Source organism: Mesoplodon mirus (genome assembly GCF_964341445.2).
Source record: "Mesoplodon mirus genome assembly, chromosome: 2".
Taxonomy (NCBI): Eukaryota; Metazoa; Chordata; class Mammalia; order Artiodactyla; family Ziphiidae; genus Mesoplodon; species Mesoplodon mirus.
This window is the reverse complement of record NC_138977.1, coordinates 199,999,113-200,022,604: the sequence shown is the minus strand read 5'-3', so window position 1 is coordinate 200,022,604 and position 23,492 is coordinate 199,999,113. Positions and strand designations below refer to the sequence as shown.

The 23,492-nt window shown below is 49.0% G+C and overlaps 2 protein-coding genes across 13 annotated transcripts; both read right to left on the bottom strand.

Annotated features, from left to right (window-relative positions):
- Nucleotides 1–1,208: 1,208 nt before the first annotated feature.
- Nucleotides 1,209–23,349, bottom strand: HOGA1 (4-hydroxy-2-oxoglutarate aldolase 1). 12 transcript variants are annotated; one of them, XM_082635692.1, is made up of 7 exons: nt 22,736–23,345; nt 11,883–12,029; nt 11,553–11,680; nt 10,838–11,072; nt 10,583–10,679; nt 8,742–8,875; nt 1,209–2,199 (listed from the first exon to the last, which is right to left on the bottom strand). In XM_082635692.1, exons 1-7 carry the CDS (start codon nt 22,944–22,946, stop codon nt 1,745–1,747), a joined length of 1,407 nt encoding a protein of 468 aa, XP_082491818.1. In that variant the 5' UTR covers nt 22,947–23,345; the 3' UTR covers nt 1,209–1,744. The 12 variants fall into 12 exon arrangements, with proteins under 12 accessions (XP_082491818.1, XP_082491822.1, XP_082491823.1 ...); XM_082635696.1 differs by having other exon boundaries at nt 11,883–12,011; nt 22,736–23,342; XM_082635697.1 differs by having other exon boundaries at nt 1,209–2,172; nt 22,736–23,341.
- On the bottom strand, nt 12,637–22,729 carry LOC309812186 (uncharacterized protein C10orf62). The gene is given in 3 exon segments (XM_082635820.1): nt 12,637–18,436; nt 18,438–18,840; nt 18,843–22,729. Coding segments are annotated over 3 exon segments (885 nt in total). The 5' UTR covers nt 19,270–22,729; the 3' UTR covers nt 12,637–18,381.
- Nucleotides 23,350–23,492: the final 143 nt, after the last annotated feature.

Sequence of the window (23,492 nt, the reverse complement as noted above, 5' to 3'; positions counted from 1 at the left end):
CGGTCCAGGAAGATCCCACATGCCGCGGAGCGGCTGGGCCCACGGGCCTGCGCGTCTGGAGCCTGTGCTCCGCAGCGGGAGAGGCCACAACAGTGAGAGGCCCGCGTACTGCAAAAAAAAAAAAAAAAAACCAAGCAGGCTCAGGTTGCCCAAACTAGTAAGTGGCAGAGCTGGGTGGGATTTGTATCTGGGACTTTTTGACTCCAAAGCACTTTCCACTGAACTCCTCATCACCTTGAATGTCAGGGTGCCCAAGTCCTGAGACCATTTATTGTCACACCTGTTGAGTTACCTCAGGCAAGTCTTTCTCTGAACATTCACCTTCCATGCTAACCCATTCACTTGCATGATCTTACAAGCCCTGAGAGGAAGGTACCATTATTATCCCTGTATTACAGATGAGGTTCAGGGCAGTTAAATAGTTTTCCAAGGTCTTGCAGACACTAAGGCGCAAATCCAAGAATGGAAATCCCAGAGACTGAGCTCTTCACCAGTATACTAGGCTGCCTCCCTAGCCCTAACTTTTTGCCCCATCCTTAAACCTGATTCTCCTCTGAGCCCAGATCTTCCAGAAGTTGCCTGTGAGAAGAGCCCAGGTGCTGAGCCTCAAGTTTCAGTGCCAACCAGATGCCCAGTTTCTGCTGAAGATTGATACCTTTTATATTCGCTCCTTTAGCCCTTGCCCTAAACAAAGATCTGTTTACCTTTCTTTTAAACGAGAGTAGTTTTTAAAAAATTCATCTCAGGTTTTCTGCCACTAGTCAGATATCACTGAATAAGGTTAAACTTTTTTTTTTTTTTTTTTTTTTTTTGCCGCATTGCTTGTGGGATCTTAATTCCCTGACTAGGGATTCAACGCAGGCCCTCAGAAGTGAGAGCCGGATTGCTACCACTGGACCGCTAGGGAATTCCCAAAGTTGAACATTTTAGAGAAAGCAGCCTTTTAAATGAATGTGCTAAGTGTTTCTAAATATCTCACTTGAACCTTTATGCCTCTTACCTCTCTCATTTAAAACTTCAATAACTTTTTCCCTAGGCCTCCAATAATCTAATGGTTATGTTTGCTTAGTATTCTTAGGGCCTCTCTCAGAGCTGGGAAAACGCAGACCTTGGGAGCTAAATTGCCTCTGGGAAGGTTCTTGATATCTGGGCTGGAAACCTAAGATCTGCATAGCAGTGGAGTGTTAATCTGTACATAGCCACACTAATTTAACTTATTCAACTTTATTGCAGTAACAAAGTAATTGTTCCTAACAGTAAAAGCAGAGTGTGTATAGGCAAGGGGATGGTCCTATCTCAGGCCAAATCCCCTTTCCTAATGTTTCAGACCTGGGTTGGCTAGAATAGCCTTCTAGAATGTAATATTTATCCACCAGGTGTCATTATTTACCAGTCTGGCAAGCCACTGGGCTGTCTCACTGGTGCACATGATGGTTGGGATCAAGGCTAGAGACAATATGAGATCAATCCAAATAGATTTAGGAAAGGATTAGAATGCAGCTTGGAGGGGGGGCGGTGCCTTTGAAAGACCAGTGACACCTTTCTGATCAGGTTTCCCAACCTATTGCTTCCCCTGGAAGGAGTCAGAACTTGGGTTCTCAGGAGTCACCCTGGCTTCCTGCTGCACTGTGCTGGACTCAGGTTTGTACCCCCAAGTCTAAGCAGTCTTCCTTTCAGTAAAACGTGGCCTTTCTGTGCCCCACTGCCCCCCTGACTTTCCCCTCTGGCTCCTGGTTCACGTGTCTCAGGGGATAGAAAAGCACAGTAGAAAGACAAGTAAGTCATTGCTCCTTCCCAGACTGAAGGTCTCTAGAGACCCAGAGTTCAGGATACAAATGCGAGAGGTCATGGGGCCGGGAGAACAGGAAACAAGCGTGCATGGCAGCGCCTGGAGACAGGCTACCTGGATGACCGAAGTAAGAAGAGGGGCCTTGAACCCTCGTCCCCCCGCGTTCCTCTTCAGGCTGCTACCGCAAGGCAGGAGGCTGGGATGGGCGCGGTCCGCCCGTCCCGTCCTCACGCTCAGAGCCAGCCGTTGCTGGTGAAATCCAGGCGCAGCGCCTCCTCCTGGGCGGCGCTCAGCTCCCGCAAGGGGGCGCGGCAGGGGCCTCCGTAGTAGCCAAACCAGTCCATGGTTTTCTTCAGCCCCGGGATCCCGAAGCGCCGGGTCACCTGAGGAGCAGGGCCTGTTAGAAGAGACTGGGGAGTCCCCTGCACACTCACATCTGGGACCCAGACATGTGTCACTTTCAGAAAGTTAGGGTTCCCACCCTTCCCTCCCGGTAAACTAACTACCAAATCTATGACACCCAGGGTAGATTGGGAATTCAGAAGGCAGGTCGGCAGTAGAGAACACAATGCCAAAACCTAGAATGAAGGAAGGCACCTGCTTTGGTTTTAGGAGAGAAATCCGCCCCATCGGGGAGGAGAGTGGCATTCGGTCCTCAAACTGGGATGGGAGAAGGCAGCAGCGCTGTGGGTCTGGGCGGTAGAGCCTCACTGGTCTGCAGCCCAGTTCCCTGGAACCTGACCCAGGGCACACCAGGAGTGGGGAATCGGAACAGCCCAGACCTCTACTGCCCCCGCAGCAGGGTCCCTCCCCATGCACCCATAGCTCCTCCCTGACCCCAACTCCAAATGCTCTCAGGGAAAACAATGCATCCTTGTCCGAAGAAGTTTCACTCTGTAACCTTGTATCATCAACTTATCTCTGAGCAAGTTCACTTGCCTAAAACACGAGGGTGCCGGATAACACGATCTCTAAAGTCTTTTCCATTGTAGTGGGAGATCTAACTTAAAATCATGCATGGAGTTTTACAGAAAATGAAGAATCAATTTTTTTGTGTTTAGCATAGCAACGGGTTGTTTCATGCTGATGGGAAGTGTTAGATTAATCTTTGACTACCTAAAAACTAAGAAAGTAATTATTACTTAATAAAGTTTCATTTTGAGGGAAGTAAAACCTTAGAAATATGGGCTTCACGAAGGGTAAAACTAATAAAAGAGGTTGTTTGGGGTAAAGAGGTTGGGAACCACTGTTGAATGACTGACTAATAACTATTCACCACTAGAGGCCAGTAGACTTTAGCAAACCTCCTCCCAGGCCTGGCCCCCATCCTGTTCTAATAACCTGAACATTTCACCCAAAACCTGACTAGGGTGGGAAAGACGATGGAAACAAGAAGTACCTAGAGGAAAGCTTTCTTCCACATAAGGGTCTGAAGATCTCTGATTTGCCCCTCTTCAGATGCTGAGAAAGGGTTGAACGCTTTGGAGGTAAAAACCAGGGAATATCCTAAATATAGCCGGGGCAACAGGCCGGCTGGGTGGGAGGGCAGTGGACGCACATTGTGTTCAAGCAGGGCAGGGCAATAAGGTGACATCAAGCTGCTCTTGGGGTGGCTGAGCCTACAGCCTGGGCAGCAGAAAGGTGTTCCAGGCATTCCTGAGTGTGTGCCCAGAGTTGGCACAGGACGGGGCGCAGAGTGAAGGGTAAGGCAGGATGGCATGCCAAGGGCTAGGAAGGCAGCAAGTATCCTCTCTTCCCAAAGGACAGCCCAAGCTGCTTCGTCTATCAAATTAGGAAGTAACAACATCTACCCCATGTCACAAGAATTGGATGAGAAAAATGCCACTATTAGGCCAGACCTCAAGCGGCCTGGAAACTCCTCCTCTTCCTATCCGGGTGGTCTGCAGGTTCTGGGACCTTCTCTCTCACAGGCAGATGGGAGTGGGAGAGCAGAGGTCCCACCCCAGTGGAATGTCAGAATGTATAGTACAGCCTGGGCCCTGATGGGGCTCAGCTGAAAGGCCCTCATTTCTGCAATTCTTACACCCTGTCTGTAGCCTGTCCTATCCCAGGAGAACCTTCACATCCAGGGAAACTCGTGCTTGCCTCCTCAGCTGTCCTTTCTCTAAATCTGAGTTAATCTGTCCTTTTGAGGTAAAGATAAGCTGTGAGGGAAATCTAGAGCCCGCCCACCACTTTACCAAAGAAAACATTGCCAAGCTCCGTCTGGGACTATTGCCTCAGAGGCAAAACTCAGTCACAAGACAAATATTTAATGCAATATTTTTTAAAAATGCAAAAAAAATCCATGAGGAACAAAGTGTCAAAGCTTTAAATAAAGACAAGATCCAACAGAGCCGTGCCCTGTCATATTGTAGCCTGAGGCAAACTAATTATGTGTGCCCCTATATACATGTCTTGCATATTTTGAATGGTTAATTTTTTTCTAGAAGTAGATTTGGGGAAAAAAAATTATTTTGATGTGTTTGCTTCCATTCAAGCCAGGGAAGTAAAATTCTAATAAGTTATGTTTTTGGTATAGATAAAAATATATATATATATATTTTTTTTTTTTTAGAATTTTTTTTTAAACAAATTTATTTATTTTTGGCTGTGTTGGGTCTTTAGTTGTGGCACACGGGCTTTGTTGCTCCGTGGCATGTGGGATCTTCCCAGCCCAGGGCTCGAACTCTTGTCCCCTGCATTGGCAGGCGGATTCTTAAACACTGCACCACCAGGGAAGCCCTAGATAAAATATTTTAAATGAAAAAAAATGCTATGAATTTTAATGTGCCTACTTTTAAATTTCTCAATATTTTTTTCCAGCTAATGTTCTAGGAGGGAAAAAAAAAATCACCATTTAGAAAACTGCTTAGAGCTTCCACTTCCAGGAAGATGGAATAGGTGTACTTTTCCTTATTCCTCCCAGTAAGTAGAACTAAAAAAACCCAGGACATTATATAAAAACCAATGTAAAATTCTGAAAGGCAGAGAGAAGGAAGACCAAGTAGGAACGCTAGTACCCAAGGAACAACACGGTGCTGAGCTCCCCGGTCCAGACTGGGAGCTGAAGGAACAGTGACCCTGAAATGTCAACGAGCAGAGACAAGAAAAGCCCCACAGATACCTGTTCTCTCCATCAGCTGAGCAAGATGGAGAACTTGTAGACAGTATTCACTCTACACTAGCCAAACCCCACAGGAGAAAGCTGTGGCTCCACCCCACGCAGGCCAGCAAAGGCTGAATTGGAAGCCAGAACTTCTACCCCACACTCAGCCGTAAAGAGTGCTCCTCCCCATCCATGAGGGATGTCTCAGAAGAGGCCTAATGAGGAGAGGCAGACCTTTGACCACTGCCCAGCCTTAAGGAGGCCACCCCACCAGACACACTCAAGATTCAGTGGAAGCCACACGGGTAGCAATAAGAAGGCACTTCTACCCCTTCCAGCTAGGGAGGTATCCGTAGAGGCCTAGTGTGGAGCCATTATTATTTCTAAACTCCCAAAAAAGAAATCTCCAGGACCAGATGGTTTCACTGGAGAATTGTTTTTCAATGTTTAAAAAAGACTTAACACCAATTCTCACAACCTCTTCTAGAAAACAGAAGAGGAGGGAACACTTCCCAATCAATTAATGAAGCTATTTTTACCCTGATACCAAAATCAGACAAAGACAGGAAAGAAAGAAAGAAAGAAAGAAAGAAAGAAAGAAAGAAAGAAAGAAAGAAAGAGGTGGGTGGGAGGAAGGAAGGAAGGAAGAAAGAAAAAGGACTACATATCAATATCTCTCATGAATATAGGCAGGAAAAACCCTTAATAAAATATTAGCAAATGGAATTTGGCAATATATAAAAAGAGTTATACACCATGTGCAAGTGGGTTTTATCCCAGGGATATAAGTCTGGTTCAATATTTGAAAATTATTAATGTAACTTACCATATTAACAGGCTAAAGAGGGGAAAAAATCACATGATCAAATCAATCAATGCAGAAAATTTTGACAAAAATTAAACACCCATTCATGATTTTTAAATACTCTCTGAAAACTAGAATGAGGGATAACTTCTGCAACTTGAAAAAGAGCATCTACAGAAACCTATAGCTAACATTGTCCTTAACAGTGAAAGGCTGAATGCTTTTCTTTAAGATCAGAAACAAGGCAAGGATGTCCACTCTTCCTACCTTATTCAACATAGTGCAGGAAGTTCTAGCCAGTGCAATAAGGCAAGAAAGGAAATAAAAGGTATGCAGATCAGAAAGGAAGAAATAAAACATCCCTATTTGTAGATGATATGATTGTCTATGTAGAAAATCCCAAGGAATATAGAAAAAACCTCATAGAACCCATAAGTGAGTTCAGCAAAGTCATATGATACAACATAAAGAAGCAAAAATCAACCGTTGTTCCTCTACATACTAGCAATGAACATATGAATAGTGAAATTAAAAATACAATATCATTTATAATCACTCAAAAAATATGAGCCACTTAGGTGTAAATCTCTCAAAACTTGTATAGGACTGGTTTGCCAAAAACTGCAAAATGCTAATGAAATAAATCAAAGAAGGTCTACATAAATGGAGACATACCATATTCAAGGATTTGAAGACAACACAGTAAAAATGTCAATTGTTCCCAAATTGGTGTACAGGTTTAACACAATTCCTATCAAAATTCCAGCAAGTATTTGTAGACATACACAATATTTTTCTAAAATTTATATGGAAAGACAAAGGATTTAGATTAGTTAAAACAATTTTGGGGGAAAAAAACAAAGTGGGAGGAATCAGTCTAGCTTAAAATCTTAAAATCTGATTTTAAGATTTATTACACACCTACAATAATCAAGTCTGTATGGTACTGCAGAGGGATAGATCAATGGAGAGAATAGAGAATCCAGAAATAGACCCACACAAATACACCCAACTGATTTTTGACAAAGTGCAAAAGTAATTCAGTAAAGGAAAGATCCATCTTTTCAGCAGATGGTGCTGGAGCAAGTGGATATCTACAGGCCAAAAAAGAACAGAAAAAAAATGAACCTTGATCTAAGTCTCATACATTTTACAAAAATTAACTCAAAATGGGTCACAGCCTTGTAAAATATAAACCTTTTAGGAAAAAAATAGAAAAACTTTACAATCTAGTGCTAGGCAAAGAGTTCTTAGACTTGCACCAAAAGCATAAACATAAAAGAAAATATTGATAAATTGGACTTCCTCAAAATTAAAAACTTTTGCTCTGCAAAAGATCTGTTAAGAGAATGATAAGACAAGCTACAGACTGGGAGAAAATCTTTGCAAACCACATTTTTGACAAAGGACTAGTATCTAGAAGGTATAAAGAACTTCCAAAGCACAACAGTAAAAAAAAAAAAAAAAAAAATCCAAGTGGAAAATGGGCAAGAGACATAAACAGACATTTCATCTAAGAGGATATATAGATGGTAAATAAATAAGTGACAAGATGTTCAATAGCATTAGCCAGCCATCAGAAAAATGTAAATTAAAACCACAATGAGATGTCACAGCATGCCTATCAGAATGGAAAAAAAAAAAAAGTCACAACACCAAATGCTGGTGAGGACGCAGAGAAACTGGGTCACGCATACATTTACACTGATGTAAATACAATATGGTACACTCACTCTGGAAAACAGTTTCTTAAAACACTAAACTTGCAAACAACATACGACCCACCAATTGTGTATTTATCCCAGAAAAATGAAAATTTATGGTCACACAAAAACCTGTTCGAAATGTACACAGCAGCTTTTCAACCAGCTTTCCTTCACCAAGTGAAACAAGCTGTTTATGGCCACACCATGAACTACTCTTCAGCAACAAAAAGGAACTATTGCTTACATGTGCCTGAATGAATCTCCAGAAAATTATGCTGAGTGAAAAAAGCAAATCTCAAAAGGTTACAGACTGAAAAAAAAAAAGATTTGTTCATAGAGTAAATAAAAAGGTTATAGGTTATCTGATTCCATTTATATAACAGTCTTGAACTGATAAAATTATAAAAATGAACATATTTGTGATTGCCAGGGGTTAAGGAGGGGGTGGGGGCAGGAGGTGAGTAGGTGTGGCTCTAAAAGGATAACACGAGGGATCCTCACGGTGCTGGAAATATTCTGTATCTTGACTGTATACATGTCAAAATCCTGTCTGTAATTTCATGCTATAGTTTTTTAAGATGTTACCATTGGGGGAAACAGGGTAATGGGTACATGGGATCTTCCTGTATTGTTTCTTATAATTTCATGTGAATCTACAATTATCCTAAAATTAAAAGTTTAATTTAAAATATGAATAAAAACATGTCTCCAGGGACACACGTTTTTCTTTATGCCTCAGACTCCAATATGGCTCAGCACACTGCCTGCAATTGACAAGCATTCCACCTTGCCTCTTCTCCTTGACTAGCCCAGCACAGAGTTGGGGTACACAGTCTGACTACAGAATGGATTATTTGAAGACAGGACTTTCCTGGGAAAGCTGCGCTCTGAATACCTCCAGCCTTCCCACTCCTTTATTACTTTCAATCATTCTATTTCTCAGGGTCTGGTCCCTTATAAAGCTGACATAAAGGCCCACGGTTCCCTCTCTTTAGGCAGTGCATCTCTAAGTAAAGTTCCAGGATTCCTGATGTCACACTCACCCAGGATGCTTGTCTCAATGACTGTTCCTGAGCCTAAAGGAGTAGAATTTTAACCAGCTCCCTAAATGAATTCTAATGCACACGTAAGTTTGAGAACCAATGTGGCTCGACTTTGTTCCTGAAGTCAAGATTTTCTGGGGAGGCACAAAGAGTTCCCACACTGGGATGTTCTCTAAAAGGACTTTCTGAAAGGGAAGAGACCAAGTGGGGACTCCTGTGCCAGCATTGGCTCCTGTTCCAATGAGGACACAGACCACCCCCACTCTGGGTCCCTTGGCTGGGAACTCACCGCAGTGTTTGGCTCGATGAGGCGGTGCTGCAGCTTCTGGGCATCTTCCCATTGCCCTGTGAGGCAGAGTCGCTCCAGCTGGCACACCTGAGCCCCCAGGACATTGGCCAGGGCACACACGCCCCCCACAGCTCCTGCCACAGAGTAAGATGCAGAATACCAGCCAGAGCCTCTGCCTGCAGAGAATTCCAAATCCTGGTCCCCAGCACCTCTTTGTGCTGGGCAGACAGGCTGTGCATTTCTAGGCCACTGGTTAGCCACATCTGCGACATGCTCTGTGAGTTCACAGAGTACAGATGTCCAGAGAGAACATTTCCAGCATATTCAAAATAGACTCCCCCAGGCTGAGGGGCAGGGAGCAGAGCCTGAAGGCTAACTCAAGGACAGTTCCTTCCCTGCACGCCCCCCGGCCCCGCAGAGTAAAGTCCCCCCTGCCCGTTGACACCTCCACGATCCTCCAATAGCCCCCGGACTCATCAGCCCTGGAAGGGGATGGAGTGGATGGGAAGCCTTTGCTCTACTGAAATTTTATTCCCCCCAGTGAATTCAGCCTGGGACAGTGGTGAGGGAGAGGTTAGGGGAGGGGAAAGAGCACTAGACACAGTCAGGAGACCCGGCATTTCCTCCCACTGGCTGCATAAACTTGGACAAGTCATCACCCCTCTCTGGTTCTCTTTGTTCCCATATGGGCAATGAAAACGGGCTGGCTGTGATCTGAGGTTCCTGCCACTTCTGCCAGCCTGTGAGTGTGATTCCAAAGCTAGTTAGGAGTGACTCAAAGCAGAGTGGCCTCAAGACTGGAGAGAGAGTAGGCATTTCAAGCTAATGCTAATATAGCTCGAATGAGCTAATATAGATGCCATTTACTGAAAACCTACTATGTGCCGAGCACTATGGCAGACATAGGTCCAATGTTCTCTAATCCTCATAACACCTCCCTGCTTTGCAGAGTAGAAACTCAGGCCCAGAAAGGTCATGTACCTTGCCCTGTTGGTTCTCAGTGAATAAATGGCAGAGCTCAGATTCCAGCTCAGATCCGCAACTTCCAGAGCCTGTGATATTTCCATCTACCACACTCTCAGGAATGAAGCATAAATGGGTCCCTTCTACTCTCCCCTTTAGAGACTGTGACAAGGCAGAGGGGAGCTACGCAGGACCTATACTACAAGTCAAAGTCTGCAGAGACAAGAGAGAATAGGAACCAGCATTTTCCCCTGCATCGTTGGAAAAGTAACTCAAATCTACACTCACTGGGGCTTCAGCTGAAGGGAGCAGATGCTTCCCTCCCTTCCACGGCTCAAATCCAGTCTGAACCCAAGGACCTTGACCCCAAGCAGATAAGAGAAGTTGGTCTAATGGTGACATTCCTAGGATCCTGGACTGGAACAGAGTCTGATCAGGCAGCCGAAGATCCCCAGCCCAACCCCGCAGGCCTGACAATTCATTCTGGCCTGGACCCACGGAGAGAGGAAAATGCACTCCCAGACTAGTGGGAAGGGCCCCAAGGCCTCTTCCCTCAGAGAATGATTTACAAGGTAAGATTAAAGGAGCCAAATTTGTCACCTAAGCAGGGAGCTTGGGACTTAGAGCAAACTGTAGGCATCCCCCCTACAGGCCAGGGATTGTACTTGGCCACCCTCCTCTGCCCACAAGGTCACTCACAAGCACCCACTATTCAGATAAGTAAGCAGTGTGCCAGACCTCTGAGGTTTCTGAGCAGGCAGGCTGGCAAAGGCCCCCTCTACACCCAGTCCCGGCCCTCACTGTCTCTCCCAGCAGAACCCAGCTGCCTGCATATATCTTGGTCACTCATCCCAGTTTGAGAGCAGTGAGAGGCCTACCCACGGCATAGCTGGCCAGCAGGAAGCCAGCCGATCCAGCCAACACCTGGAAATCCTGTCTCCTGGTCTTGTGGACAATCAGCCCGATCCTGGTCACCTGTAACGGCAAACCTGGTGTGAGAGCTGGGCCCACAGGCTCTGCCACCAGCCTGGATGGGGGCTGGGCAAGCGTGGGAGAATGAGAGCCCAGGTCCCAGAGAGATGCCTCAAAGTTCAGACGAACCCCAGGGAGCCCACAGGACAGAGGGAACCCACACAGGAGCCCAGGACTGAAGCGGGTCCCACAGCTGCCCGGAAGTTGGTAGCAGAAGAGAAGAGGAGGAGGGCGCCCCAGCCGAGAGCTGCTGCTACTCACGTCACCACCGCTGTCCTTGATGCCCACGACATTCGGGTGCTGGGAAAGCGTGATCACCGCATCCACAGGCAGGTCCAGCCCCGTGTTGGCTGGGACACTGTAGAGCACCACGGGAATTGGAGACAGGTCAGCAACCTGGGGGGCACAGAGGAGAGAGGAGAGGGCAGCTGCCCCAGGCCTGAGGCGGTCCGGGCTTGGGTCTCTGCAGGGCTACCTGGACTGGCTAGAAGTCACAGTGCTATGCACCCTGACTGCAAGCACTAGTCCTGGCTAATACTTAGGAGTGTTTTCCGTGTGCCAGGCACAGTTCTAAGTCCTTTATGTTTTGATTGAATTTAGTCCTCACAACCACCCTGGAGGGAGATTCCATTATTCCTCCCATTTGGGAGGGGAGGAAACAGCAATACAGCTTGGTTAGGTCAGTCACCCACTGTCACATAGCTGGTACCTGGTGGCATCCCTCCCCTTTCCCAAAGCTGACATTCATGGGAAGTAGGCTCACCACTCTGCTCCCAGCTTCTCTCATCTCCCCTCCCCTCCCCAGGCAGCATCTCTGCCTCACCCAGCTTCCTCTTGGCCCCAGACCTCAAGCCCACATCCACCCCTCACACCCACCTTGGTGTAGTGGTGAATGAGGGCGGCACTGTTCATGCGGCCGCGATAGTAGAAAGGTGTCACCACCATGGCGGCGTCAGCCCCGACCTGGGCCATGCTCACCGTCATCTCCACCGTGGCCTGAGTGGCTGCAGGAGGAAGGAGGAAGTCTTCCCTACAGGCCGCGGTGGGCAAGGGCAGGAGGCAGAGGACTGGGCTAGGACCCTGGGGCAAGCAAGGGGCGCAGCGCAGAAGAAACAGAGCAAGCGCTAGACCGGACCCAGCCCCAGGTCAGGGAGCCTGCCCCCGCCCCCAGCAGCTACCGCCAGGGCCGGGGCATTAGGGCCTCACACTCGCAGCCCGAGCCGGCTAGCAGGAGCTTGTCCCTGGGCAGGGCCTGGCGCACGCAGCTCACCACCTCCAGGCGCTCACTGCTGGTCAGGAAGGGGAACTCGCCATTGGAGCCCTGGACCACGAAGCCTGCAAGAGAGGCGACACCTTCCCACGTGCTTGTGAAAAAGCGGCTGTTGGACTTATGCTCACCCAGGCTCCTACCTCCCCGACACCACAGTTTATCACACATTTCCTTCCCATCTTTGTCCTGATGCAGGCAGAGCGTTCTACCCAGTTGCGGTGACAGGGTTCACACCATTTTTCTTTGTTTTAATGAGATATTTTAGGCATGCCAAAAAGAATAGTTAATAATAGAATCCACATCGGTGTACCCAGCACCCACGACACCCGCCCCCCACCCCGTCACCCTCCTCTTCCTCATCTCTGGCGTGTCTCAAGTGGTTATTGTTCCCATTCATGTCTTTATACCCTTGAAACATACATCTGGACCCATAAACAATCTATAAGATGGGTTTTGCCATTTAAAACTTTATAGAAATGGAATCACACTTACATAACATTCTGCAGTTTGCCATTTTTGCTCACCATTGTGTTTTGTACCTTGGCTACAGCAGTACAGGGAGCTCTGATTCATTCACTTTCATTGCTGTATAATATTCTCTTGTGAAGTTAGACCACAATTTACTTTTCATTCTCCCTTTGACGACATTTAGAATACATCCTAATTTTGCTATTACAGACAATGCTGAAACAAACACGTTTAAAAGTTTCTCTCAGTTTAGATACTTAGGCATGTAAAGGCTGAGTCGCATGTAAATGCATCTTCACGTGCCAAAATTCTAATTAGCCAGTTCATACCCCAGCAGCACATAGAAAAAACTGTTAGTGCTCATCCACACCAATACTGAGTATTGTCAGAACTAATTTTTGCCAATTTTCTGGGTGGAAAATGACATCTCATTATTTTATTTTGCATTTTCCGTTTTTAACCATCGTCTGTGAGATTTTTTTTTTTTTTTTTTTTTTTTTTGTGGTACGCGGGCCTCTCACTCTTCTGGCCTCTCCCGTTGCAGGGCACAGGCTCCGGATGCGCAGGCCCAGCGGCCATGGCTCACGGGCCCAGCCGCTCCGCGGCATGTGGGATCTTCCCAGGCCGGGGCACGAACCCATGTCCCCTGCATCGGCAGGCAGACTCTCAACCACTGCGCCACCAGGGAAGCCCCCATCTGTGAGATTTTTAACTTTAGCAGTTAAAGGTGTCAACCCTTTTATATCCATGAGAGACCAGTAGAATTGATGCTCTTCAGCTGAATCTAAATGGAATGTTAAACCCTTTTCCTCTCAGCTTGTTTTGTTTACTTTCTCTTTCCTGCTCTTTCTCCTCTCCATTCCATTTCAAATTTTTTTCTTAAATACAGCATACAATAAACGAAGATTATTAATAAATAGAAGACCGTTTGGGAGGAAGGAAAGAAAAGAAACCCAGGGGCAATGTTAGTATACAAAATCCCTGCCATACAGTTCTGATGGGCCAGAAATTTGATTTGGAGCTTCCTGACAGTCAAAGCTAAAAGGGAAATGTGGTCAGCTGACAGATATGTAGAAATCAAGATAAAGCAAAGCAGCTGCCCTGGAGAAACACAGAGTTTCCTGGCACTGGGACAAAGAGAGATTGTTCCTGTGAGTCATCCTTAAGGGGACACAGTGTGATGGGGAGACAACTTTACACCACAAACCTTTCTCTGTGCTGTTCACTCTACCATTAAAGTCCACTGAGTGGGTTGCCAGAAGAGCTCACTGGATACTTAGCATATTTCCCCCAGTTTTTTGCCTTGGTAACATCGCAGGGAACATCTTGAGGCAAATAGATTTTGGCTTCTGTTGGATTGCCTCCTCAGGATCAACTCCTCCGTGTCAGGCTAGGGGCCTATGGTAGGAGCCTCCTTCTGTCTTGCTCCATAAGGCCACAGTGATTTCCCAGTGCATCACCCCACTTGCAGAGTTGCCAACCCCAGAGGGGGCTCCAATCCAGCCACGATTGGACCAGCACCCTCTGACTAAGAATTTAGAGATCAGGCTCTTGCCAGTGCCTCCGCAACATTTCCTGCCAGCCCCCTGGAAGGGGGCTTCTTGCTTCAGACATGTCTCCAGACACAGTCACTCACTCCCAAGTCCCCTTTCATTCTGGTGGTCAGTTCCAGAAGCCTCCAGTCTCCACAGTTGGACTTGGCCTAAACAGCAGGACAGCTGGGTCTTGAGCTGTCCTGGGTGGGCAAAGCAGGCCCCTGTGCTCAAGACTCCTAGTGGCTTCTCCTCATTTCATTTAAGGGAGCATCCGACCCGGGCCTGACTCCCAAGAAGGAACAGTTGCCAGACTGGGGGAGAGGAAGTGTGATAGAGTCAGACAAGCGCTGGACTCCAGTCCCTCTGGCTACTGGGCAAGTCACATCACTCTCTGAGACCCCATTTCCTTTTCTTTGGGACGACAATAAAGCCACTTCAATCCTACCATATAGGGCTGTCTTAAAGGCTCAAATGAGAAAATGTACGAGAAAGAAAGCACTTTGAAGTCTGTGAACTGATACTGCCAAGACCCCCCTCCTTCTCCTTGACCAGACGTCCAGTTTCAGGCCTAATGTGCCACTGTGGTGTAGAGGTGGGGCTAAAGGAGAGGAAAAGGCCAGGGTTCCAGATGGGTGGGGAGTGAGGAAAGTGAGCGGTGGGGAAGCAGGCAGCAGCACAGTAGGGTTGTCAGAGCCCAGTTTTATCTCCCAGTGTGGCCCCTCGCCAGCTCTGAGACCTTGGGCAAATGGTTGAACCAAACCTCAGCTTCCCCAACTGAAAAATGGGGGTAATATTGGTGCCCTTTTCAAGATTTGTGAAGTTTCAATGAGATACTATTTGTAAAGTGCTTAGAATAGCTAGAACCTGGCATTCAATATGTTAGCTGTAATCATTATATTAGTCAGAGGAGAGCTCAAGCCTTAAGTCAGGAGGGTGGCAACTTTCAGTCTGAGGAGGGGGAGGATGGCTGGTATGGGACGGGAGGCTGCACTCAGGAACCTCTCAGGCCCCCTCCAGCTCTAAGAGGAAAGAGGCTCATTTCAGAAGCTTCTTTCCCTTGCCCCCATGGTTATTCTGGCTGCTCTGGAGAACCAGAAAGGCATGGTAAGGGGAGTAGGTAGGGGCTGAGGACACACAAGCAACAGGGTGATTTACTGTGGCCAAAAGGAATCACAGTCTCTTTTATGTAAGGAGTATCCCCAGTCAGTGTTATGCCCCTTGGCCCATCATCATTGCCACCTCCTCCGAGAAGTCTTCCTGGGATCAAGCCTTCACTGGACATCTCTCCTCTGAACTTCCATTACCTATTCCTTGTCCTTCCCTGCTGCCTACTCAAAACTGCACAGAGATCCTCAGAACCCTTCAATCTGCCCAACCCCCACCTGTTGGGACTTGGCAAAATTTCTCAAACTGGCCTCTGCTGTGAAATGAGGAAATTGGATGGGACAGTCTCCTAAGTTCTCTTTGCCTTGAGGCTTTGGAGTCACTTTTCGGGCTTTTCCTCCTCCCTTTTGCCTATCTCTGAATGTTCCCCTCCAGCCAAACTGACTGTCAGAGTCCCCAGACACACTGCCATCATCCTGCCTCTACACCTTTGCTCCTGTACCTTTCTCTCTGCCCAGAACACCTCCCTAGTTGCAGCCCCTCAAATGCTGCAAGAACCACGAAGCCTTTCCCTAATCCCCCTCTCCCTTGTGCTCCATAGCATTTTGTCCTTGCCCAGCACTTGCCCTACCTTGTCTAGAAGCATCGAGATCAAAGATGGTGTCCTCCTCATTTTGGCCTCCTTCGTGATACCCAGCACACTGCCTGTTGACACGTGCGTTGATAATTTGTTGTATAAAAGAAAAATTGTCCCAAACCTGGTCTAGGGCAGAACTTTTTTGCATGATGTAATTCATAACCTCCCACTAGGAAGAAATGAAAGTTCCTGATGAAAAGCTTAAGCAATTTCCTAATGAGCTTTAATGGAATTAAGCCTTGATCTGGGAAACCAGCCACTCTCCCAGCAGACTCTCAGACAAGAGTCTAGTGACTGTTAACCTCTCTTCTTTCTATCTAGTCTAACAATGATTTAACCATTCTCTTTTCTTATAAAAATATCCTTACCAAGAGTATATACTTGAGTTGGCTGCTTAGAAGCTATTTTCCTTGCAGCACAACTGTCATAAAACTTTGATATCACTCTTAACTAAATTGTCTGAAAACTTTTTTGACTTTTAATTTGAACTACTTTCCAATTTACAGGAAAGTTGCAAAAATGGTACAGGGCATTTCCATACATCCCTCCCCCAGCCCCCACTGATGACAACATCTTACCTAACTAGAGTACAATGATCAGAACCAGAGACTTAACATTGGTACAATACTAACTACAGACTTTATTTGAATTTTGCCAGTTTGAAACTTTTTAAAAGTTAAGATTCCAAAGTCATAATTAGCTAATCTGAAATTTTATGTAATAAGTTTTAAATAAGGGATTTAAGGTCATCCAGATAAATGCATGCATTTTATGCATTTTAACAATCACTTGCAGAAGCCAAACCTCACTGCTCTCGCTTTCCGTCTAATTAGCAGCTTCCAACATTTTCCAGTATGATTGACCCCATTTTTTTCCAATTAAGATTTTTATTATGAAGTACTTTTTTTTTTTTTTTTTTTGGCTGCACTGTGCGGCATGGGGGATCCTAGTTCCCCAACCAGGGATCTTACCTGCGCCCCCTGCAGTGGAAGCGTGGAGTTTCAACCACTGGACCGCCAGGGAAGTCCCTATTATGAAGTCCCTATATTTAAATACACACACACACACACATCAACATTTATATAAAGTCACTCATTATTAATGTCAAAAATATTCAAATTCAACTATGCTCCATAAAATCAACTGACAACATTTAGGGTGTTTATAGATTTACCCATCCTTTGCAATGATTCTGGACACCTTCTTCCTGGAGTTGGAGGCCCACAGATTGGGAACCACTGGTAAATCCATGATAGATGCAAATGGTAAGAAATTTCTACGTAAAGGAGACACTGGAGGTTAGACAGTGCCATGTAGCTGACTCCTCTCAAGTTTCATGGGGGAGACAGCTGCCTCCCGTTAACTGCCTAACTGGGGGTCACTGCTTGCTCCAGAAATGGCTTTGTGAAACCCAGGAAGAGGAGGCAAGGAGAGTCCCAGGCTTGCCGGAGGGCACAGTGAGTGTCAGGACATGTGGGAAGAGGACAGGGATAAGTATAAGAGAGATAGACCCATTGAGGGTTGGTGGGCATTGGACTCAGGGGCAGCACAGGGCAGAGATTCGGGGTACGGGCTTTGGAGTCAGGCCAAGCTGGGCTCTGACCCCAGCAACGTCACTTACTGTCTAGGCCGTCTCAGGAAAATGACACCTCTGAGCCTCACCTACAAAATGGAGATAACATAATACCTTCCTCATGGGGCTGTGCCGTAACACAACACAGAGCATGGCATATACTAAACACAAAAAAAGGCGGGCGGAGCTACTGGTAGTACCAATCCTACGACGGTTTAGCAGTACTGCAGCAGGGGCAGCCCAGCAAGAGTAGCATGAACAAGAAGAGAGAGCAGGGCTTCCCCGGTGGCGCAGTGGTTGAGAGTCCGCCTGCCGATGCAGGGGACACGGGTTCGTGCCCCGGTCTGGGAGGATCCCGCATGCCGCGGAGCAGCTGGGCCCGTGAGCCATGGCCGCTGAGCCTGCGCTTCCGGAGCCTGTGCTCCGCAATGGGTGGGGCCGCGACAGTGAGAGGCCCGCCCAGTGCGGGCAGGGAGAGGGCGGTAGTACACAGGGTGACCTACATCCCACCCCTGCTTACTTCCTGGCTTCTCAAAGCCTGTCTCTCCCCACTCCTCCCAACTCCCGGCTGCTCCCTCCTTCCTTGGCAGCCGCAGGTCGGTGGCGGTTGAGCCCCCTGGAGATTCCCCACGCCCAGAAACTGAGACCCGGGTGGCTGATTCATGGAGTCTCGAATCAGCCCACACGAAGAGGACTGTGGGAGGAGGAACCCTCTCCCCAGAGGCCCGCCCAGACCTGGGGCTGGCCACAAAGCCCTCAGACTCAGAGTGAGGGTATACAAGGCTTTATTGGCTCAGTTCCAGGCAGCTGGCATCAGCGTGGTGCTCTCGGCTGCTCCTGGGATCTGCCTCGTGCATCTTCTCTTGGTGCGTCTTCCGTGGCCTGCGAGTCTGTCTCAGCTGCTTCAATTTCCCCCAGCTCTCCCTCCATCAGGGGCCATCAGTGGCAGACCCCGCTCACAGAATCCAAGGGGCCTGGGACCCCTGTGAGGGCCTGACGAAGAAGGGATTTGAGCAGCATCTGGGCCACAGAGTTTGCCCCATCGGAGAGATGGACCACATAGGATGCCTGTGATTGTGTGCCAGCCCTGTGGGGGGAAGGGGCATCTCCATCTGTGGTTAGGTGGCTTTAAAGGGCTGGTAGGCCTGGCGGCTGCGGTTCAGCAGGCTGTGTGTGGCACAGGTGGCTCGGGTGGCTCGGATAACCCTGGTGGCCATGGTGGCAAGGGCTATGGAAGGTGTGCGTGTGGTTGGCACCAGCTGTGGTGGTTTCCTGCTGGGTGAGGAAATTCCCTTTCAGCTTCATCTCTACCTCCTCGAGGGCCTTCAGCTCCCCCTGGGTGATGTCCTTGGACTCCAGGTGGCCTGAGTTCTGGCAAGCCGTGGCACGCCGCAACATGGAGATAGCCAGCCGCTGCCCCTTGGTGTCAATCTCCTTGGTACAGGCAGCCACGGCGGCCCACGTGGCCTCATCTGTGGACGAGGATTTCCCAGACTCCTTGTGGGTCTCTTTGGTCACTGAGGTCCCAGACATCCTCTGCTTGCTGGTCAAGGGCTCCCGGTGAAGAGCCGTGCCCTCTTCCCTCGCCTCGTGGTGAAGGTCTCTACACGAATCGTGGCGCTGGCCTCCCCGCTGCCGCTCTCAGGCTGGGCAGCAGCACCGCTGCTGCAGGCCCCGGCACTGTGGCTGCAGCGGGGGTTGCTGCCGGCAGCCAGCTTCTCTTCGGAAAGACAGCTAAAGTGAGATTTGATCCAGCTCTCCTTCCTTGCTTTTTCGCTTTCTGGTGGCTGTTGCTCGTCTTGTGCAGTCTCAGAATCTGTCTTCCTTCTCCTCTTCCTCTGCATCCACAACAGGAGGCCTCCACCTCCAAATAAGAGGGCGGTCCCCAGCACCACCCTGCATGATGGTTGTTGGATGAGCTCCAAGAAGGTCTCCAGGACCCCACGCCAGGCGGGCAGAGCTAAGAGCACACTGGGAGTGGGGGAAGTCCAGATGGTATGGCTCATGCTTGAAAGGACAGGCTCCCCAAGGTTGTCTGGCAGGCAGGCCCCCCCGCTGTGCCCTCCCTAGGATGCCCCTCCCACCTCAGCAATGAACCCCATTGTGAGGAAGGTGGTTGAGGGGCGGGGCGGGGAGAGGTCACAGGATCCTTGCTTTATCACTTCCTATCTTCCTATCCTATCTTTATCACTTCCACTTTCCAGCCCATTCCTGTCAGACTAGAGTCTGACAGGCATGGGCTGAGGCCTGGGACCTTTCTCCCACCCTGACAGCTGACCAGTGGAAGTGTAGCTTCCCCAATTCTGAGTCCCTTCTGCCTCTTGCTTGTGACCTATTCTGCAACTCAGGCCTTCTTATCCTCCAGTCTTTGGTTTCTCTTCCTCCCCATCTGATGGCACCCAAGGGGCAGAAGCTGCTGGGTCAAGCTGGCCATGGTTGAAAGACCCCCTTGGCTGGGCTGGCATCCATTCCTGGCTGCCTAAGGCTACTGTCTCCCTCCATGAGGGGCCTAGCCCCACTGCCAGCTCAGTGCATTCCATCCCCACTTACAGCCCCCAGCCCCATAACAGAGAGGGTCCAGAAGCCAAAGGGGTCCAGAAAGGAGCTCATTCTGGAATAACGTGAGGTCACAACTGGGGGGAAGACAAGCAGTAGGCTGAGAAGGCAGAATACATAGGACAGGAGACTTTAGCCCGTCCCAGATCCCTGGGGCCATTGCAGGATGGGGGCTGCTAGCTTAGTGATGCACCTGCAAATCCAGAATTTGCCCCCAACTCCCCTGTAAGTGGGCACAGTTCAGGTTATGAGTGGGTGGGCCAGCTGGCCAGGCTCTCTGTGGGTACAGATACCTGAGAGTCTGACCGTCAATCCCAAGTTATACCCAGGGCCTCTCAGGGCAGAAACAGGCCTGGGCCACTCCCAGAGGCATATAACACATTTTTCATTGCCAAATAGGAATATAAAAATTGTGATATTTTAAACAAAATATTTTATTTAACGAACTAATGGCTTTAATATACACAAAATATTATACCTTATCACAAGAAACCATAGTCTTTCCTTCTTAATAAGGGAATAAGACAGTAGCTTAAGGTTTTCTGGGAAACATCATCTCCCTGATCCTGCTGGGGTAACTCCGGGGTCATCCACTAACCTCATTTGGAAATAACAATTCAAAGTTCATCTCTGAGGTTGTTTGTGGGTGTGAGTTCAGGGACCAATGGCCCTTCTGCAAAAACCCTTCTCCCTGGTCTCCAGTTATAAGTTTTATTTAAAAAGAATGCTCTTTATTCAAATAATTAGTACAAATTAACTATGCTGGAAAAAAATAAGTAAATAATAAATAGAGCTGCACAGTTTCAGGCATTGCCTTTCAGAAGAATCTCTTAACTCTTCACTGATTCATCAAGGGCAGGTTCCCATCTCCTCTTTGGAGGACCTTTAACTCATTGCAGGAGGCCCTGGCAATGTGATATGTGATGGTTCCCTCCCCTGCCCCTGAGTTTGGGCTGCAAAAGGGAGTGAGGATCCAGCAAGAGAGACATAGATTTTCGCGCTAGAGTGGCTCACTGGCTGCTCCCTTCCCAGGCATCCTGGCTGCATCCTGGGAGCTGTGACTGGGCGCTATGGCCCAATGTTATCTGTGCCAGGACCTCGGGTTTGGGTTCCTTGGGAGGACTAGGTTGAATGCTGTGGCCCAGTTGCCATTCTAAAATGAGGAAGCCGGATCAGAGAGGTTCAGTGATTTTTCCAAGTTCGCCGTAACTGGCAGAACCAGAACTCCTACAGGTCTTCTAACTCCAGGTGTTGGGCTCTTCTACACAGTGCCACACCCCGCCATGTGCGGGGGGTAAGAGAGAGCTGAGGTAGGAGCTGGCGCCTGCGTATGTTACCAGTGGCCAGCCTGCCAAACCCTCTGCAGCCTGTGCTCCTAGGCACCCCTGTCCCCACTGCAGCAGTGAGTTGGGGGGAGGGGGAAGGAAGGGTCCAGAGAAGAGCCTGGGGCGCAGGCAGACACTGGATGCAAAGTCTACCCTCCCCACCCCCGGCACTAGGGTGTCCTTGAACCTGGGAGGTGAAGCAGAGTCTTCGCTTAGAGATTCAAGGAGCTTCTCACTTTGCTTCAAGAGACCCGGGCCTCAGCCCAAACCTTCGGGCGCCAATGGGCTGAGCCCCAGCAGAAATGTACTTAGAGTTTGTGTCACTGCTCAGTGTGGACGTCCACAGGGCATTCACTGTCCGCTAGGGAAGGTTCACATCGCCTCAGCACTGAGATACGAATGGGGTCTCAGTCAGGCCAGCGGGCACTGTCACAATGCGGCTCTGCCCGCAGTGGCGATCATACTGCCATTCTAATCATCGTTATCATTGGAATCCACACCTTCTAATGTACATCGCCCTTCACAATTTACAGCATGCTTTCACTTGCATTCTCTCAGATGCTTCTCCCCACCCTCCTATGTTGTGGCCATTGTTACATCCACGTGTCAGATGGGGAAACTGAGCTTTAGAGAGATTTATCTCACAGCTAAGTCAGTGGTCGAGCTGTGGTTTGAATCGAGAGTGCACGTTCCCAACTGCTCCACTGCATCACCCCAGTCGGAACCACTCCATTTCCAAGTAGGTGCCCATCAGGGTCTATTTATTAGAATCTGGCCTAGCGACTCATCAGCCAGTGCAGTGGAGTGAAACCGAGCATGGCTGTGCAGTCAGACCTGAGCTCAAATCCCAGCTCAGCCATTTATTAGCTGAGTGACCTTGGGCAAGTGACCTCGTCACTCTGAGCCCCAGCTTCCCTTCTGTGAAATGGGGCTATTGAGAGCACCGCCTCAGTCAGGGAACGGTCACGGGTGATGGATGAGGTTGGGCAGGGCAGGATGGGCAGAATTTGCCACTTCTTTTATCTTCATTCATCATGCCTGTGGCTGTGTCGTATGTTGAATGTCACAAATATGATCTGGTCCCTGATCTCAGAGAGGGGAGGCCCATGTGTAACAGGGGAAATGAGTCAGAGGATCCAGGACAGGAATTAATTTGGCCGAGGGAGGCTTTGCCCAGAAGAGAGTGTGCAAACAAGGCTTTGAGGGAGATGAGCCCGCTGGCAGGGCTGCCACGTGACACCCCGCTACCCTCACATCTGCACAAAGTGGCTGGTTGACAAAGGCTTTCACACCCATTATCTAGTTTGATCCTCACAATAATGCTGGGCTAAGAACTTCAACAGTTTACAGCTGGGGAAACTGAGGCAGAGGAGATTCAATCCAAGATCACAGGCCAGCAGTTAGCTTCCTGCCTGTCTCCTGACTCCAGACCAATGCCCCCTCTTCCTCTTCCGTAATAAAATGACTCCCAGGGTACCCGACTGACGAAGAGCAGCTCGAAAGAGCCTGTGTACCCTCCTCTGGTTGCTGGCTGAGGAGACCAAGGTCATTCACATCTCCCCAACTCCCACAGCGGACAGACCCCACTTACCTCGGAAGGGAAGGGTGCCCAGTTTGTGCAGATTCTCCTCCAGTTTCCCATAGTCCACCTCGGCCGTGGCAGTGAATGGGGTGGTCACAGGGGGGTAGATGCCTGAGATGTCCACCTTCCTCCCCTCCCTTGAGGCCCAGCCCCCCATGGGGCTGGACAAGGCCCTGCTCAGCCCCTGCCTCACAGAGGACCAGACTCGGGGGCCCAGCATCTCCACAGGAGGCTCAAAGCCCAGCTGGTCTCTGCCCCCGAGGGATGCTGAGTTTGGACTCCTTCCTACCCCAGTTAATGATCAATGTGTCTGGTTAAAAATTTGCCGCTCCCTGACTTGTTGGCCTTCAGGCAGGCCTGGGCTGGGTGTTTCCAGGGTCAGAGGCTAGGCCTGTTGGCTCCAGGGAGGTCTTTCCTCCCCCTGGGGAGCAGCTGGAGAAATGCCACAACCCAGTGTCCCTGTGGCCAGACGGAGGACTGGTTCCTGGGGTTCTTACACAAAAGGGTGCCTCCAGTGGGGCCCGGCCCTCCTCCCACAATTCCCAGCCCCAAAGTCAGGAGCCAGGCTGGCTTCCCGGTTCCGCTTGGCAGTTGCAAGCTTGGCGGAGCAGATTGGCTGAGCCGGCCCTTCCCTGTGGGAGGCGAGGCTGGCTGGATGAGGCCTGTAATCTGCTGCCCGCAACTGCCCCACTCCCCTGCCAAGCTCCTCCCACCAAGCCTGCCACGTGACAGGCCCCTGCTGGTCACACACAGCCCCACAGGATAG